The sequence below is a fragment of the Gordionus sp. m RMFG-2023 genome, chromosome 3, assembly GCF_954871325.1.
Source record: "Gordionus sp. m RMFG-2023 chromosome 3, tfGorSpeb1-WG-v2, whole genome shotgun sequence".
NCBI lineage: Eukaryota > Metazoa > Nematomorpha > Gordioida > Chordodea > Parachordodidae > Gordionus > Gordionus sp. m RMFG-2023.
In genome coordinates, this window is record NC_088777.1 from 29,244,336 (window position 1) to 29,261,390 (window position 17,055).

The 17,055-nt window shown below is 29.4% G+C and overlaps 1 protein-coding gene across 1 annotated transcript; it reads right to left on the reverse strand.

Annotated features, from left to right (window-relative positions):
• Positions 1-676: 676 nt before the first annotated feature.
• On the reverse strand, positions 677-9,635 carry LOC135925835 (uncharacterized). The gene is made up of 7 exons (XM_065461355.1): positions 7,600-9,635; positions 7,358-7,548; positions 7,116-7,319; positions 5,738-5,802; positions 1,971-2,272; positions 1,630-1,757; positions 677-977 (listed from the first exon to the last, which is right to left on the reverse strand). The coding sequence occupies exons 1-7, from the start codon at positions 9,604-9,606 to the stop codon at positions 677-679; spliced, it is 3,198 nt and encodes a 1,065-aa protein (XP_065317427.1). The 5' UTR covers positions 9,607-9,635.
• Positions 9,636-17,055: the final 7,420 nt, after the last annotated feature.

The following is a 17,055-nucleotide window of genomic DNA, read 5'->3' on the forward strand; positions in this document are numbered from 1 at the left end:
AAAAATTTTTAATAGGTCCAAAAAAATCAATAAGACTTGGTACCAGGGTTTGTTAGGTTGTACCCAATAATTTTGTTTAACTTTTGGGAGTTTAGGCGCATTGATCATGCACATATTACATCTAAAAATTATTTCTTTAATATCTTTATTGACTCCTGGCCACCAAAAATACCTTTCCATAGTATCTAACATCCTATACAACCCAATATGTCCCTCATGTAACACACTAAGAAACTTTTTTCTTAACCTTCGAGGAATAATAACTTGTTCGCCCTTAAAAATACAATAATTCTTAATATTCAACAACTTACCGAATGCATTGTAACCTTTAATCAGCGTATCATTTTCACCTTTTTCCAACACAATTTTTTTAACTTGGATTAATTCTGAATCTAGAAAGGTTTCTCCTTTAATCAATTCTAAATTGTTAATTATTCTTACATCCTTCATATCATTATTAACATTAACAAAACAAATGATATCTTCCTTAATTAACCTTGATAATCCATCAGGAATGATTTGATCCTTACCCCTCCTATAATTAATGTCAAAAGCAAAACCGGCTAAACAAAAAGCCCATTTCTGTAATCTTGGAGACATATTGTAAAGCTTAACTGGATCTACTCCAAACAAATTCACCAGTGGTTTATGGTCCGAAAAAATGTTTTTAAATCTCCTACCTACTACATATTCTTTCCATTTTTTTACTGCCAACAACAGACAATCCTTCTTTTTCAATAATTGAATATCTTTTTTCAGCTCCAGCCCATGCCTTAGACATAAACTCAATTGGCCTTTCTAAACCATCTTCTTCTACCTGAAATAAGACTGCACCCATGCCTTTATTGGACGCATCCGTTGAAATAAACAATTCCTTATTTCTATCATAATGTGCAAGAATTGGTGCATTACACAATTTTTCTCTAATTTCGTAAAAACTAGTTCTTTCATTGATTCCCCAACAAAATTTCTTACCCCTTATAAGTAAATCATATTAATTAGCTGCTAATTTATAAAAATCTCTTATAAATCTAGAATAATAATTCATAAGACCCAACCAAGAATGTAATTCATCCTTATTCTTAGGTTCGGTCATTGTACTTATAGGATCAATTTTTTCTTTGATTGGCAGTATGCCTTTGTCACTTATTAAATAACCTAAATATTTTATACTCTCTTTGTAAAACTCACTTTTTTTTATATTTCCAATCAGCCCAAATTTCAACATTCTTTCAAACACTATTTTCAATTTATAAAAATGGTCTAACTTATCCTTACAAAAATTAACAAATCATCTAAATAATAAATGACCCCCTTAATATCAGCAAATATTTCGTCCATAGTCTTCTGGAAATAAGCAGTTGATACTTTAAGCCCAAAAGGTAGTCTAGTAAATTGAAAAAGACCCTTGTGGATGGAGACGGTCAGAAATTTGGAAGTTTCTTTAGATACAGAAATCTGCAGATATGCCGATGAGAAATCTATTTTTGAAAAAAACTTTCCATTACCTACTTTAGCAATTATGTCATTAGTCCTTGGAAGCGGATATTCGAACCTTTCTAATTGTCGGTTTACACTAACTCTAAAGTCAGCACAAACTCTCAACGTATTATCTTTTTTTTAACTAACACTAATGGAGTGGCCCATTGTGAAAATCTGACAGGCTTAATTACTCCCTGCTGGCGCCATTGCTCCATAGTGTTTTCTAATTCTTCTTCTAACTCGAAGGACACTCTCCTGGCTATCACAAATTTTGGCTTAAAGTCATTTTTTAATAAAATATCTATTTCCAAATTTTTGACTTTTCCAATTCTATCATTAAAAACACAATCAAATTTCTTAATTAGTTTGTTGATGTCACAACTCTCTTCAAAATACCCTTTTTTAGTAAATAACGATTGAATGACATAATTTTTTTTATAAAATTTATCAGTATTTTTGAAAGGATTGTTAAAAGTTAAAAAATTTACCCTATCTCCTATCTCATTCTTATTAATAGTGTTTAAATCAACGTTGAATTTGATTATGTCAAATTCTTTAATCCAGTCTTGACCACATAGCGGTGGTCCCTCTCCATCCAATACATACAAATTTAAATATTTAATTGTATTCAAATATTTAACCTTAATATTTGAGACCTGACCAACGACTGTGATAGGAGAACCCTCATAAGAGAATAATTTTTTAGAACAATTTTCCAACTCAAATTCTTCATAATTCTCCAATTTTCCAATATCTTTAATGGGCAAGGATGTCACCGGAGAACCCGTTTCTATCAAAAAAGAAAAATTTAGATTATTAAGTTGCATATTAATCATAAAATCATAAATAAAATTTATCTTATTCCTTGGCCTCAAATTATATGGAGTTTGTATCATTTATTGTTTTTTGAAATTGTTGTTGTTGTTGTTATTGTTGTTGTTATTGTTGTAGTTGTTGTTGGCCTTAAAATCCTGCTTGTTCTCTTTCCAAGACGAATAGCTTTGCCAATCGGCTATATCCTCTCTTCACCAAGAATCTTTCTCTACATATGTTTTATTATTATTAATCTTCAACGATTGAAATTTGACAACAATGTCCTCTATAATATTAAGCTCTGTAGTATTTTCTTCTATCAACCTTGTTTTTAGCTTGATAAAGTTAGCTAAAAAAAGGTAATTTTGTAAATAATTAAAAAAAATTTTTTTGAACCCCTGAAATTGTAAAGGCTAATGATGCCCCTTGCCCTTAGCCGTGGTTGTAATGCAGTTGTACCCTTCATTTACGCCGGTTTTGGCCAGCCCATTATTACCAACATTGTAGGTTCTCCCGCAGACGTAACTCAGCCATAAATCCATTAATAACATTCTCCTATGCCCTCAAAAAAGTATATTCCATTTACTCTTGAACCATTGGGTCTTTCAAATGATAACACTATACGCCTGGATGGTATATCCTTTCTTCTGGACGAACAGTCTCTTACTGAACTGTTAGGAATGTTCGGAAAGGAGGTTCTAATTTTATCAATGCTATTGGTAAAAAATTAAGATTTAATAGAGATGACCTCAACGAAGGATTCTACCTTCGTCAACAGATTTCACTCAATCGCCTGTCCAGGTGATAGTTTCCTTTTTTTAAATGTTTTTTAAAATATATTTTATTTTGATAATAATCCATATTGTATCTCTTTCTTATTTTTAAATTGAAACCCTGTTTTAAAAATTTAATAAATAATATATATAATTTTTTTAAAAAGTTGCAAAAGTACAAGATACCTAGCATATATCACCGTTTTCCCCCACTAATAATAAATTTTATTAAGCAACTGAAATTTTCTTATATTTAAATTGCTGTTATATTATTACTTATTAAGTATATACAAATTATTATTATTTTTAGGATCAATTTTAATTTATCAAATTCAATGCAAATTTGTACCATATCATATAATTCCTTTATTTAAATTAGTAAAATCATAATTATATATTTATTCATACCAATATAATTTTTGAATTCTCATAAAAATCTAAAAAAAATTTAAAATAAAAAACATATTTAACATAATCACGATATAATTAATTTAAGTATAAGGGGATGTTGATAATCTTTTAAATCCTGCAGTTCAATAAAAACCATGGCATTTTTTTCATATTTAATTTACAAAAATAAATGTTATAGTCTTATGATTATATCAAGGTTGTCAAATAGAAATAATAAGGGATTAATAAATTGCCTTATCAACTTTCGCCATAAGCTTCCATATTTCCCAGTCAATGCCAATCATTATAAACACACCCTTTAATTTCATCACTTATTCCAATTATTTGAACTTCATCTAGTTAATATGGTGAAGTTATAATTAGAAGCATACAGCGATCAATACAATTATTAGCCGTATACTCTCATGAGGGTCTGTATACCGAACATATTGGAGCCTGTTAATTTATCATCAGATTAAGGAGGCTATTTATTTAACTTCAGAACCTGAATCTTTATCTATAGGTAAATTCTTAATTTGGGCAGAGACAGTAAGAAAGACCCAAAGAATTTTATATTCTTAAACAAAAAAATTCAAATCATTATTTTAAAATAAAATTAAGCTTGTTTTTTGGGAACTGGGAGTCCTCCATTCATTTTTATAAATGACCATTTTTATATTTTTATTTTAAATTTTGTATGAATATTACATAATAAAAGTTTAACTTATTTGAAATATGAATATTATAACTAAGCGCAGTAAATGTTTTCCATCAAACAAAGAAACAAAGATTTTATTTAGATGACCTTGTCCAAAAAAAAGTTAAAGTCCTTGGCCAAAAGTCTACAACTTCTACGAAATTAGATACATTTTAGTAAAGGAGTTTTTTAAAAATACACTATAAATTTCAAGATGTTCTGTCAGTCATATCCTGCCATAAAGAAATTCTGCGGTTTGATATAAATGATTCTACGAATCTCGGTATACACTATAAATTTATGTTCTGTAGTCATATCCTACCATAAAAAAATTCTGCGGTTTGACATAAATGACTCTACGAATCTCGGTTCTACGTCACCAAGCCTACATTGCCGATAAAAGTGTAAATAATACCAATAGTTAATCGTGTGATATAAAACTCACACATGATAGAATAAGATTTAGGTCTTCATTTGGCACATTATTTGTGGTGCCTAAGATTAATATTAAATAATTAGATAAAGAATTTGCATATTTTGCAACTTTTGGGGTATAAAAGCTCTTATTAGTATAAATTAATAATAAGTTTACCTGAAAAAGTTATTAAATATTGAGAGGTGTGCATCATAATTTGTTATCTTACGATTAAATTTCCGACCTTAATCTTTATTAGTTTTTTTTAAACATATCACATGTTCTGGGGACCTACCCGATCTCCCCTATATGTCCGTTAAATTTTATATAATTTGGCTATGAACTCTCTATAATATTAAGCTCTGTAGTATTTTCTTCTATCAACCTTGTTTTTAGCTTTTCATTACAATTCAACATAAATTGCACCGACAAAAATTCAGGATTGAGCCCCGAACCATACCCTTTCAGCCTATCGAGATACTCTCTGGAAGAAAGTCTGTCCGGATAAACAAAAAAGAGAAATTATAGGCTTGAGGATTTAATCTAGAACGGTTATTAGGATGGTCGAGCAGGATAAAAATTAGACAGAAAAAAGACACTTTATTAAATTCGATAGTCTTTATTGATTATATTATTAGAATATTGACGTTGATGTAATGTCTTTTTATTTTATAATATGGTTATACAAAAAAAATCAAGTGATGTTCGAAAATGAAAATATATATCAGTATATATATATTTAATCGCCTTGAGATGTATTTATATACATGTTAATTTCATTGAATAAAAAGATAATATGAACATATTTAAATATACAATTACAACAAATTGAATAAGCGAAATATTTAAGAAATATTTAAATATACAATGAATTACAACAAATTAAGCGAACATGTAACATAAAGAAATAATATTTATTATTGAAATTGTCACATATTTCTAACAATTGAAATAAAAATAATCAGACTTCCAAATAAAAACCATATATCCAAAAATAAAAATTAAAAGAAAAAGAAAAAAGAATATGCAATTTAAAAATAATCAAAAATGTATGTATTCAATATTCCTTTTCTTCTTTCTATTTGTCACCACATATATCTTCATATATGACAGACCTCTCGTGGTAATTCATTAAGCGGACTTCAGCCGTAGCTTAGGCTAATTTACGATCATCTGATGAACGACGGGTATGACTAAATACTGCATTGTTTAATTGCATTGCTAAAATGCATCTAAAAAGTAATCATAATCAATCAAAATTTTATTATAAAATCTTTTTTTAAAAATAATTTTCAGAAACATTTTTTTAATATACATAAATCAATTTTTTATTATATAAAACATGGATATTAACAAATAATTTATAATTCTATTCAGAGACCTGCAGAGGTACCATTTGCACGGCTCAGCCCTGCCCGGATTTTCTTTCCAAAATTTTTTACGGCCCAGCCCGGCCCGGGTTTAAAAATTTTAGGCCCGGCCCGGATATTTAAAAAAAAATTGTTTGGGGCCCGGCCCGGCCTGGATTTTATAAAAAATAAATTTAGGCCCGGCTCGGAATTTTTTAAAATTATATTCGATCTTGTATATTCAAAAAAATCATCTATTTGGTATTTTATCATATTTTTAGGCGAGTATTATCATTTAATAAGCAAGCATATTAGCTAATGTTGTTAAACGGCTCGTTCTGAGCCTATTTTAAAAACGGCTAACTCAATATTTTCTCCAGAAAAATATTGACTAAGCCTCGAAATTTCGATACTATATTTAAATTAAATCTAAATTTCGAAGAACTATAAAAGACCTTTTATGTAGACCTTTGCTCCTTCTATGAACAAAATTTTCAGGCTTGCATAATATTTTTTTCGATAAAAAACTGAGTTAGCCGTTTTTAAAAATCGGCTCAAAACGAGCCGTGTAAGAACACTACGTACATATTTTTTTTATTATTCTAAACAGATATTTAGTATATTACAAATTGATACTATAAAAAATTTGTGTAAATAATATTTTGAGAATATACTATATAAATTGTATTTATAAAAAAAATAAAACTGATATTTTAATTAATAAAAAATATAACATATTATTTATTGTATTTAATTTACTATTTATAATTAAAAATATATATATATAAAATCTAATGATATATAAAAAAGAAATATAGTACATACTCGGAAAAAAAATATATATATATATATTAAAACATAACTGTTTAATTATAACGAAAAAATATTTTTTTTTGTGGTTAAAATCTAAATAGAGTTGCGATGCAAAATATATATAAAATTAACAATGACTATATTTGATAAACTAGGAGGGAAATGGGAGTGTTTCGAAGAAACATTTGTAGTTCCCCTTTAGGATTTCAAATTGGACTTTTTGTTTAAGAGATAGGGACTCGTTTTTGACCCCTGTCCTTAACGAAATTCTTCTACCCAATTGATTTAAGAACTTTAGGGATTGGGGACCGGGGTTTCCAAGGACGCTAAAAATTAGGGGAATAAATATAAAAGAGTTAGGGAGGAATCTATATTTATTAAACTTATTGGTTTCTTGTAGTTCCAAGGGGTCGGTATTTCCGTTAGCCGGAAAGGAGGTAACACAAGAGACGTCCCAGACAAGTCTTTTGCCGCCGTGCCAAGACGTTAAAGACATGCCGTCAGGGCGCTTACCGTCAGCATTTAGGAGCCCCAATGGCTCCAAGCTATTGGGGAAACCGGCCGAAATCAAGGCTTTGCCGATTAACCTATTAAGGTTGTCGTGCCTCAGGAAACGGCCACTGACTTTGAGGCACGAGAAACAATGTCTGGATCAACCTGTTTGTGACAGGCGGCACAGGTGTCCACAGAAGGGATAAGGCAACCAAGCCTATGGCCAATGGCAGTTTGAAACTCATCGTCTGTGAGTAACGTTTCCTTTTTACCACTCGGAATCGCGTCTAGCCATTCATGGCCGTTAGAGTTTTTTTTGCGTTTCTGAGCAGTTGAAGGTTAGTTAGCTCAGGATACATACAAAGTTTTTCAAACGAGCATTGATAGCATAGGGACCAGGAAGCTCTTTAGATGGCAGGAAATTGGCTGCTCGGAGCCTTGGGTGATTAGAGTAAGCCACTCTTGTTTAGCTGAAGATAGAAGGGGATCCAACTCGATAAGCGAGGAAATAGAATCGGCGAAGGATATTCGAGATGAAAGAAAACACGCAATTGCCATAAGGAAGGGGGGTAACAATCCAAGTCCACCCTGGTAAGCGGGCATAGAGGCGAGGGACCAATTGAAATCGGAAAAATTTAAGCCTAAAAGGGATTCGATAAAATGTTTAAATTTTAATTCGAAGACCTTAAGGAGAGTATTGTACTGGAAAACGGGGGAAGATTTAAATAAATGTAAGAATTTAGGTAGAAAAAGACATTTTTTGGTGAGAAAGAAGAACTGATGTTTGGGGAGATGAGGAAGATTCTTGAGTGAATTGGAAAGGGAATGGATCAAATCGTCAAAAGTTTTTTGACAAAAGGAGATTGAAAAACCAATAGGGGAACCTAAAAGACAGAGTTCCTCATGCGGAATGATTGTAAAATCTAAGGGAGGAATAAAATCCTTATTGTTGAGGGAGGAAATTTCACACTTTTTCCTATTTAGGGAAAGACCAATTTTCGAAGCTTCCATTTCAACGTACTCTATGGCCGACATAACATTGGATAAAGAACCGCCAAAAGAGCCATCGTCGAGATACCATAAATTAAGGTCTAATTGGAAATTAGTCTTTAAATTTTTGATCAAATCATGAATCCCTATAGTAAAGAGCAGGGGGCCTGAAAATTCCCCGAATTTGAGTAACGAAGGGAATCCATAACAGGAATTAAGGAAATTCCCATATTTTGGGAAATGGTGTAAAAAAGATGGTAAGAATGCCCTCCTATGGATGGTGTTGAAGGCATTTCTGAAGTCTAACTTGCAGAAAACCTTATCGGCCTCAGTATTTATAAAAATACGCGCAACATGTGAGGCCACTTCACACCCACCTCTCACTCCAAATCCTAACTGTGAAGGAAATAAGAAGGAACTAGCCTTAGGCCGAATCCTATTTACGATAGCCTTGGCGACTAAGCGACGAAAGAATGACCCTATGGCTATGGGTCTAACGCCTCCATCCGGTTTGGTCAAGGAGACAAGACGGGCGCCAAAAATAATAGGACGAATGCAAAGGGGAACTTCGCGTATGAGGATATTATTGCACAGTTCGGTTAATGCTTTCAACAAAGGGTCAATGAAGCCACTATCAGGGCATTGAATTAACTCCACAAAGAAACCAGGTCTGAAGCCGTCCAACCCCCCTGTCGTCCCTTTTTTAAAGGACTTTAAGCACTTAAGTACTTCGTCACAGGTAAAGGGAATAGGGGAGGAGGCATGCGGGTGGATGTTAAAAGGGGACGCTCGTGGATGTTTTTCAAGAAGTTGTTTAAATATGGTAACGTTGATAGGAGAAATAGAGTCATCGGAAGACAATATTCGGTCCGCACCGCTAATATCTCCAAGATCTAATTTTTCGGAGATCAATTTGTGACGGAAGGAGTTGGGGTTTAAAGCGTACGAAGGAGAAAATTCATCGATAATTGTATTTTCAAAATTGGAAACTTTTTCCTTAATTAAGGCAGATAAGTTATTTATTTTATTTTTGGGTTTAACTAGGACTCGAAAACAAAAACTAACCAGGTCTAACCATAAGGGTAGTGAGGAGAAATCCGAATTCAAATTATTTATAAGTGACATGAGGAACCTAGAGATAGACTCTCGGGCGGCTATAGGGATCCTAGAAAGAACTGGGGGCTTATGCGAATTAAGGTATAAATCAACAGAGCTTGAGGAACATGGTGGAATGGGGTCATACGAGTGAGGAGCGTTAATTAAAGGATCTGGGCCGTAAGAGAGGGGAAATTTTCCAGAATTGTGGCACGCGGGTGAACCATGTTTCCTAAACACGCCATTTAAATTAAGCGAAACTATTTTTAAGCATACTTGACAACAAGAGTTAACCATGAGATGGCTTTGAAAGGGAGAAAACACAAAAAAAAATATATATATTAACGGATATAATTTTGATTGGAAGAAAAAAAAAAAGATGAAATGGGGGAAAAAAAAATCAAAATTGGGAAGAGAGGAATACCTGATCTATCCTTTCAGAAGTATTATCGAGATTAGAGGGGTTGGTAAATTTGAAAAAAATAATAATAAATAAACAATAATATTTATAAAATAAGACTAGGTACAAAAAGTATAAAAAGTATTATTACGAACAAAAAAAAAGGGGGGGGGGGGTATAAACAAGAAAAAAGGGGGAAAGAAAAAATCAAAAATTGAAAGAAAAAAGAAAGATTATGAACAATCGAAATTAGGAGGGTTGGTAAATTTAAAATAAAAAAAAAAAATAATCGAAAATACTGGTAAACCAAGAAATGCAAAAAAAAAAATTAAACTTTGTCGGGGAAATCTTTAGGGTGTGGTGGTAAAAAGAATTCAAACTTAAGGAAATTTTTCTACGGCCGCAAAATAGGGAAATCTTAAGGTTGTCTTAGAACTATTCGTTACACAAAAGAAGTTAAGCGCTTCTACTATTTGAAAAAGAAAGTTTTGATAGGACAAGCCTCCCTCAATAGTGCTTTCAGCGAATGTTGATATGTAGTTGGAAGAGCGATAATTGATTATTTCGAATATGTTGGCATAATATTATATCATCTTTGAAGAGTGTAGATAATTATATTTTAGAAATCGACATTTTAATTGGACAAGATGTCTTTTTTTTGGGAGAATTGAAAAGGGACGATATTTTCCGTGAATGGAGAGAACATTATCTACGACCTTATATAAGAAATTGTTGGAGAAAATCATAGTAGGAAAGAATAGTCAATTTCGATAACTATGACCGGGCATTAGTAGAGGCTCAGGGAATAAGAAAATCCAGAAAATATAAAAACCGGAAGAGGAGATATGCTCAAAAATAAATAAAATATTGTTTTTTTTTTATTGCTCGAAAATTGTGCTTTCCGCGAATGTTGATAAGTAGTTGGAAGAGCGATAATTGATTATTACGAATATGTTGGTATAATATTATATAATCTTTGAAGAGTGTAGAATTATTATATTTTAGAAATCGACATTTTAATTGGACAAGATGTCTTCTTTTTTTTTGAAAGAATTGAAAAGGGACGATATTTTCCGTGAATGGAGAGGACATTATCCACGACCTTATATAAGAAATTGTTGGAGAAAATCATCGTAGGAAAGAATAGTCAATTTCGATAACTATGATCGGGCATTAGTAGAGGCTCAGGGAATAAGAAAATCCAGAAAATATAAAAACTGGAAGAGGAGATATGCTCAAAAATAAATAAAATATTGTTTTTTTTTTATTGCTCGAAAATTGTGCTTTCCGCGAATGTTGATAAGTAGTTGGAAGAGCGATAATTGATTATTACGAATATGTTGGTATAATATTATATAATCTTTGAAGAGTGTAGAATTATTATATTTTAGAAATCGACATTTTAATTGGACAAGATGTCTTCTTTTTTTTTGAAAGAATTGAAAAGGGACGATATTTTCCGTGAATGGAGAGGACATTATCCACGACCTTATATAAGAAATTGTTGGAGAAAATCATCGTAGGAAAGAATAGTCAATTTCGATAACTATGATCGGGCATTAGTAGAGGCTCAGGGAATAAGAAAATCCAGAAAATATAAAAACCGGAAGAGGAGATATGCTCAAAAATAAATAAAATATTGTTTTATTAAGATTTTTGTTGTTAATAAAATATCGATTTGGTTTTTTTTTACTATATATATATTTTTAATTATAAATAGTAAATTAAATACAATATATTATATTCTCAAAATATTTTCCATTTTTATAAATTAAATATTAGTTTTATTTTTTTTTAAACATATATTATAAAATAATGTATTTAATTCTTTTCGTATTTATTCCATGGCAGGAAAACTATAATTATATTATGTAATAGATACTATGAGTGTTAGCTAGTGTTAACTTTCACAAAACATTATATTAATCAGAACTATATATAATCATTATAACCATATCTAATTGACAAATATAATAATTCATGTTGTATAAATGTTTTAAAAAAATGCGGCTGGGCTGGCCCGGGTATTAAAAAAAAAAATTTCAGGCACGGCCCGGTCCGGGTATATTTTAAAAAATTTTAAATACGGCCTGGCCCTGGGACCCGGGCCGGGAGGGGGCTAGTGCCGCGCCTGCAGGTCTCTGATTCTATTTTTACTTAATATTAATGGGAAAAAAATATATTTACCAGCCTTATTTTATTTTAGATTTTAAAATTTAACATATATATATACATATCAATCCAGAATGATTATTGGTTAGCATTTTTTTATATTGGGGTGAAATACATGGGGAAAACCTAAAAATTAAAAAAAAATGATAGGTTACTTTGATATTTAATTTATGAGTAGGTTGAGAATCGTAAAATAATAGAAAACTTGTAAGGCACATATTGCTAGTGTTATTGATCAAAATCTCTACATTTCTGTTTAAGAAAGAAAGAAAGAAAGAAAGAAAGAAAGAAAGAAAGAAAGAAAGAAAGAAAGAAAGAAAGAAAGAAAGAAAGAAAGAAAGAAAGAAAGAAAGAAAGAAAGAAAGAAAGAAAGAAAGAAAGAAAGAAAGAAAAAGAAAGAAGACCAAATTTGCTAGTAATATCAATTGAAAAGTGGTCATTTTTGTTATATATATCTATAAATACGTGTAAAACATTATCCAAAAAAATATTTTAAAAATAGATTTGCAGGATAACGACTACACTTACTAAATATTTTATTTTTTCTCTAATATATCATAAAAACATTCAAAAAATAAAAGATAATTTTATTAAATTAATGTCAAACTGAAATTGATTCAATAATTATCAAAAAACATAGAGAATAAATATATATAATTCAATGAGGATCAGATATTTTATAGTGTTTTCCTCTGTATTTAATATACATCACTTCCTCATATATTTCAAAAATTATTTAACAAATAGAAATTATGAATAATAAATTAAAAATATTTTTTAAAAAATTTAATATTTGTGGCGATATGAATAAAAATTTAAAAAAATTAACATTTGTATGCGATGTGAATGTAAATTTTTTTAAAAAAATGGTATTGTATGCAGGGTTGCCATGTCTCCCCCCATCAGTGGGAGTCTCCCACAATTTTTTAGTTTACCCACATACATCTCACTCCCACAAAACTCCCACAATTAGAAATCTCCCACAAAAAGCTCCCACAATTTTTTAATTTCTCCCACAATTTTTTTTTTAGCATTTTAATGTTTTTAATATATAAATAATAATTTTGAGAGACAGTATTTGATTATTTTTATATTTTTAAAATAAATTTTAAATATTTATTCGAAAAATATGTCTAGTTCTTTTATTTTATTTTTCCTCTCTAAAATATATTTTTTATAAAATTCTCCAATTCTCCACTCGACATTTTCAAAATTTTTGTGTTAGAAAGAATAGAAGTTAGAACAGTATGTATAATTATTATAAATATATTTTAAATTACTTAATATATTTTATATCGTTATCTAGAATTGCAGTGCTCCACTCGACATTTTCAAAATTTTTGAGTTAGAAGACTAGAACTTTTAGAAGTGGATATTATATCCCATATACCAAACAGATTTTAATAATAAAATGTTCTATTTTGCTAATAATTTTATCTTACTGTAAAATTAAAATAATATATTAAGCACTAAACATTGATAAAATTTTCAGAATAAATTATTTCAAATGGCTGTTCTGGCCAAATTAATAGATATTTAATATAACTTTGCAAGAAAATATTCAGGGCATACTTTTTAAATAATTTTTTACTTTATTTTAAATTTACAAAATTTCGATTTAAATCAATTTTGTATATGCCATATACTGCATAATTCTTGCAAGAAGGCAATGAATGTACTATCTGTAGATGTCGAAGTAATTGTGATGAAATGTTTTAACGAATTTAGTTCATCAACTAAAAGAGTCACTGAATTAAAAGAATTGGTGGAGTGGTCTGATTTGGAATGGTGTGAGTTGTTGCGATATGTTTCTATCAGGTGGTTATCATTAATACCTGCCATCGAGAGAATTTTAAAATTTTACGAACCCTTGAAGAAATACTTCTTAAATAAAGATATTAAAAGCTGTCCTAAAATTTTGAAAAATATTTTCGAGGATGAAATGTCAGAAGCATATTTGGGATTAGTTTCACATGTAGGAAATCTACTTCATGTAGTTAATATTCAGTTGCAATCAGAAGATTCTTTATTGATAAAGGTTCACAAAATCATGCTACAGCTCTGTTCATCTCTACAGTTAAAAATAGATAATAAATTTTATGGCGCTATTGCTAAAAATATATTAAAATGTTCAAATATTACTATAATTAACGTATTTTTAAATGAAGCAAATATTTTTATTAAGGAAATTTTGGAATATTTACAATCAAGATTTGATTTTAATAACTCTATTTACAAGTGTATAAATATTATGACCTTGGAACAGAAACCATCATTTGATGGTTTTTGTAATTTAATAAATATATTAAAATTACCGATAGACATTGAAGCCTTGTTTGAAGAGATTGTAATTTTTTCCATTTTTCATGATTCGCCAGAATACTTAAAGTTAGATGGTCTAAAAGCAGAGGAGAAATGGGTTGAATTTTTTCGTAATAACGATAAATCCCCATGCTTGGAAAAAATTTGCGAGTATGTTTTTTCCTTACCTCATTCTAATGCCTCATCGGAGAGCATTTTTAGCCTGATGAGGACTGCCTGGAGAAAGGAGAGAAATCGAATTGCTTTAACAACATTAGAAGCCGAGTTAATGGTTAAACAAAATTATAAAATGTGATGCCAGGAATTTTATAAATATCTTAATAACGACGGTAAACGTTTAGTTCCATTATTAAAATCTTAAATAAAATATAATTAACTATAACTATTTGACTTTCTATATTTTATAAAATCTTATTTATACATTTGCATAAAATCAAATAAATTTATTTTTTACATTGTAAAATTAATATTTTGGCAAATCTTAAAAATAAAGAAGCATTATAATCTCCTCAAACATGACATCATATTAAATCTTATTAATAATTATCCGATAATAGTAATAATATTCTTACTTTGGTATTTCTGTAACATAATTTAGTGAACCTTTATTAAATTATATTCTTCTGATTGCAACTGCATATTAACAGCATATAGTAGATTTCCTATATGTAAAATTCCTAAATATACTTCTGCCATATATTTTTGAAAATTTTTTTGAAAATATTAGGACAGCTTTTATAATCTATTTATTTTTTTAAGGTTTGTAAAATTTTAAAATTCTACGATGGCGCGTATTAGGAGGAACCTGTCAACCAACATTATGCTGACTCAATTCTGTAAATACACTCTAGTTTTTGCCAAATTCACTGAGGAATTATCAGATCAGAAAGCTGCCATGCAATTCATTGGTAATGCCAAATCTGCCATATTTACCATTATATATGGTTAGCTATGTCTTTGGATATTTCATATCTGGAGAAAAATTTGTTAATAGTTTTATTGAAATGACATTAATTTTGTTGAAATAGGGGAGGATCAAGGGAAATGTTTTGATATCTCCTTATTAGATGCATCTGTTAGAATTGCATATGTTTGCACATCTTTCAAATCGTCAAGAATTGACCTTCTGGATTTATATCCTAAAACTATGATGATAGCCTTGCTCATTTGTGTTCTACAAAGTATACTTTTCATTTATATTAGTCGTTAAATATTATGGGGAAAGATTCTACCAACATTGTGATGTTAAGTAGCTCTCTGAATGTTGTACTGCATGATAGGTATTTACCATTTCCGCAACTGTAGTTGCATCTGTATTATTTCTTATTTTTGAAGAATATTTTTGTTTTGGATGTTGATAGATTGCCCTGTACTGATTTATGCTTTCAAGATTTTTGATGCCTCAAAATATCATATTCCTTTCCCCCATTGTATTAACTAAATACTGTAGAACAACTTCCCCGCACTGATTATTAATATTTTTTACATTGTAAATTTAAAATTGTTTGTTTTTTTATAAAATCTTATTTATACATTAACATAAAATATATTTTTTTACATTGTAAAATTACAATTTTTTTATAAAATTTTATCTTGTTTACATTCTTTTGTATTTAAAAAAGATCGTTGGTTAATATTTTAAAACAAAATTAATATATTATAATAAATCAATATGTTATTTTAATAATAAAGATAGTATTTAAGAAATTTTATGTCGTACTATAATTACCTATTTTGAAAAATAGTTGCGTATTTTATTTTGGAAAATAGTTACCTATTTTATTTTGAAAAAGAGTTGGATATTTTATTTTGAAAAATAGTTGGCTATTTTATTTTAAATAGTTGGCTATTTTATTTTGAAAAATGGCCCGCAAATTTTTTTTTTAGCAATTTTCATATTTCTCCCACAATTTTTATATTACTACCACAAAATACCGAATTTCTCCCACAATTTGAAAATTTTGACCTGGCAACCCTGATTGTATGTGATATGAAAAAAATGAATAAACAAATTGATTATATTGTCGTATTGGGATATGGAATCATGTGGGATTCGGAATCCCTACGTTTTATTCGGAATCTTCTTTTTTTAAATATTTTTTAAAAATATTTAAAAAATATTCCGAATCCTCATGAAAAAAAAATAAAATAGTATAATTTCTTTTTCTTCTCTTTTTTTTGCGGCTGGCACCATATATTTAAAAGGCCAAAATAAGGGATTTAAAAAGAGAATTTAAAAAATAGTATAAAATTAAGGCATATAATGAAAGAAAAGGGATGAGGTTATAAGACATTTTTGTTTTAAAAAAGATTAAAATATATATTTATAAAAAATCCAAATTATTGCAACAATTATTCAATGCAATATGGCATTTCGTTGAGCATTTAAGATTGTTCTTCTAACATTCGCAACTTTTATTCATGCTTTTAGCCAGGGATCCAACCCGAGCCTGAACCGAACCGTCAAACCGCTAAAAACCGATCCCTTTTCATTTATTATATGCCTTAATTTTATACTATTTACTTTTTTTTAAATTCTCTTTTTAAATACCTTATTTTGGCCTTTTAATTATATGGTGCCAGCCGCAAAAAAAAGAAAAGAAAAAGTAATTATATTATTTATTTATTTTTACATGGGGATTCGGAATATTTTTTAAATATTTTTTAAAAAAATATTTTAAAAAATATATCCCGAATAAAACGTGGGGATTCAAGTGGGATTCCGAATCCCACATGATTCCATATCCCAATTCGACATATATATGAAAGAGAATACGACGTTAAGGGCCTTATTATTTTTCAATTTTAATTTTTTTTATTGATACTATACTATTTTTTTTATTCTAATTTTT

Excerpts from the sequence above, each read along its gene's own strand:
- LOC135925835 (XM_065461355.1), bottom strand. The coding sequence starts at position 9,606 with ATGGTTAACTCTTGTTGTCAAGTATGCTTAAAAATAGTTTCGCTTAAT. Across the intron at positions 5,803-7,115 it reads GAACTACAAGAAACCAATAA|ATGCATTTTAGCAATGCAAT; the intron begins GTTTAATAAATA and ends ATTACTTTTTAG. Across the intron at positions 978-1,629 it reads CAATGGGCCACTCCATTAGT|GGGTAAGAAATTTTGTTGGG; the intron begins GTTAGTTAAAAA and ends TTTACTTATAAG.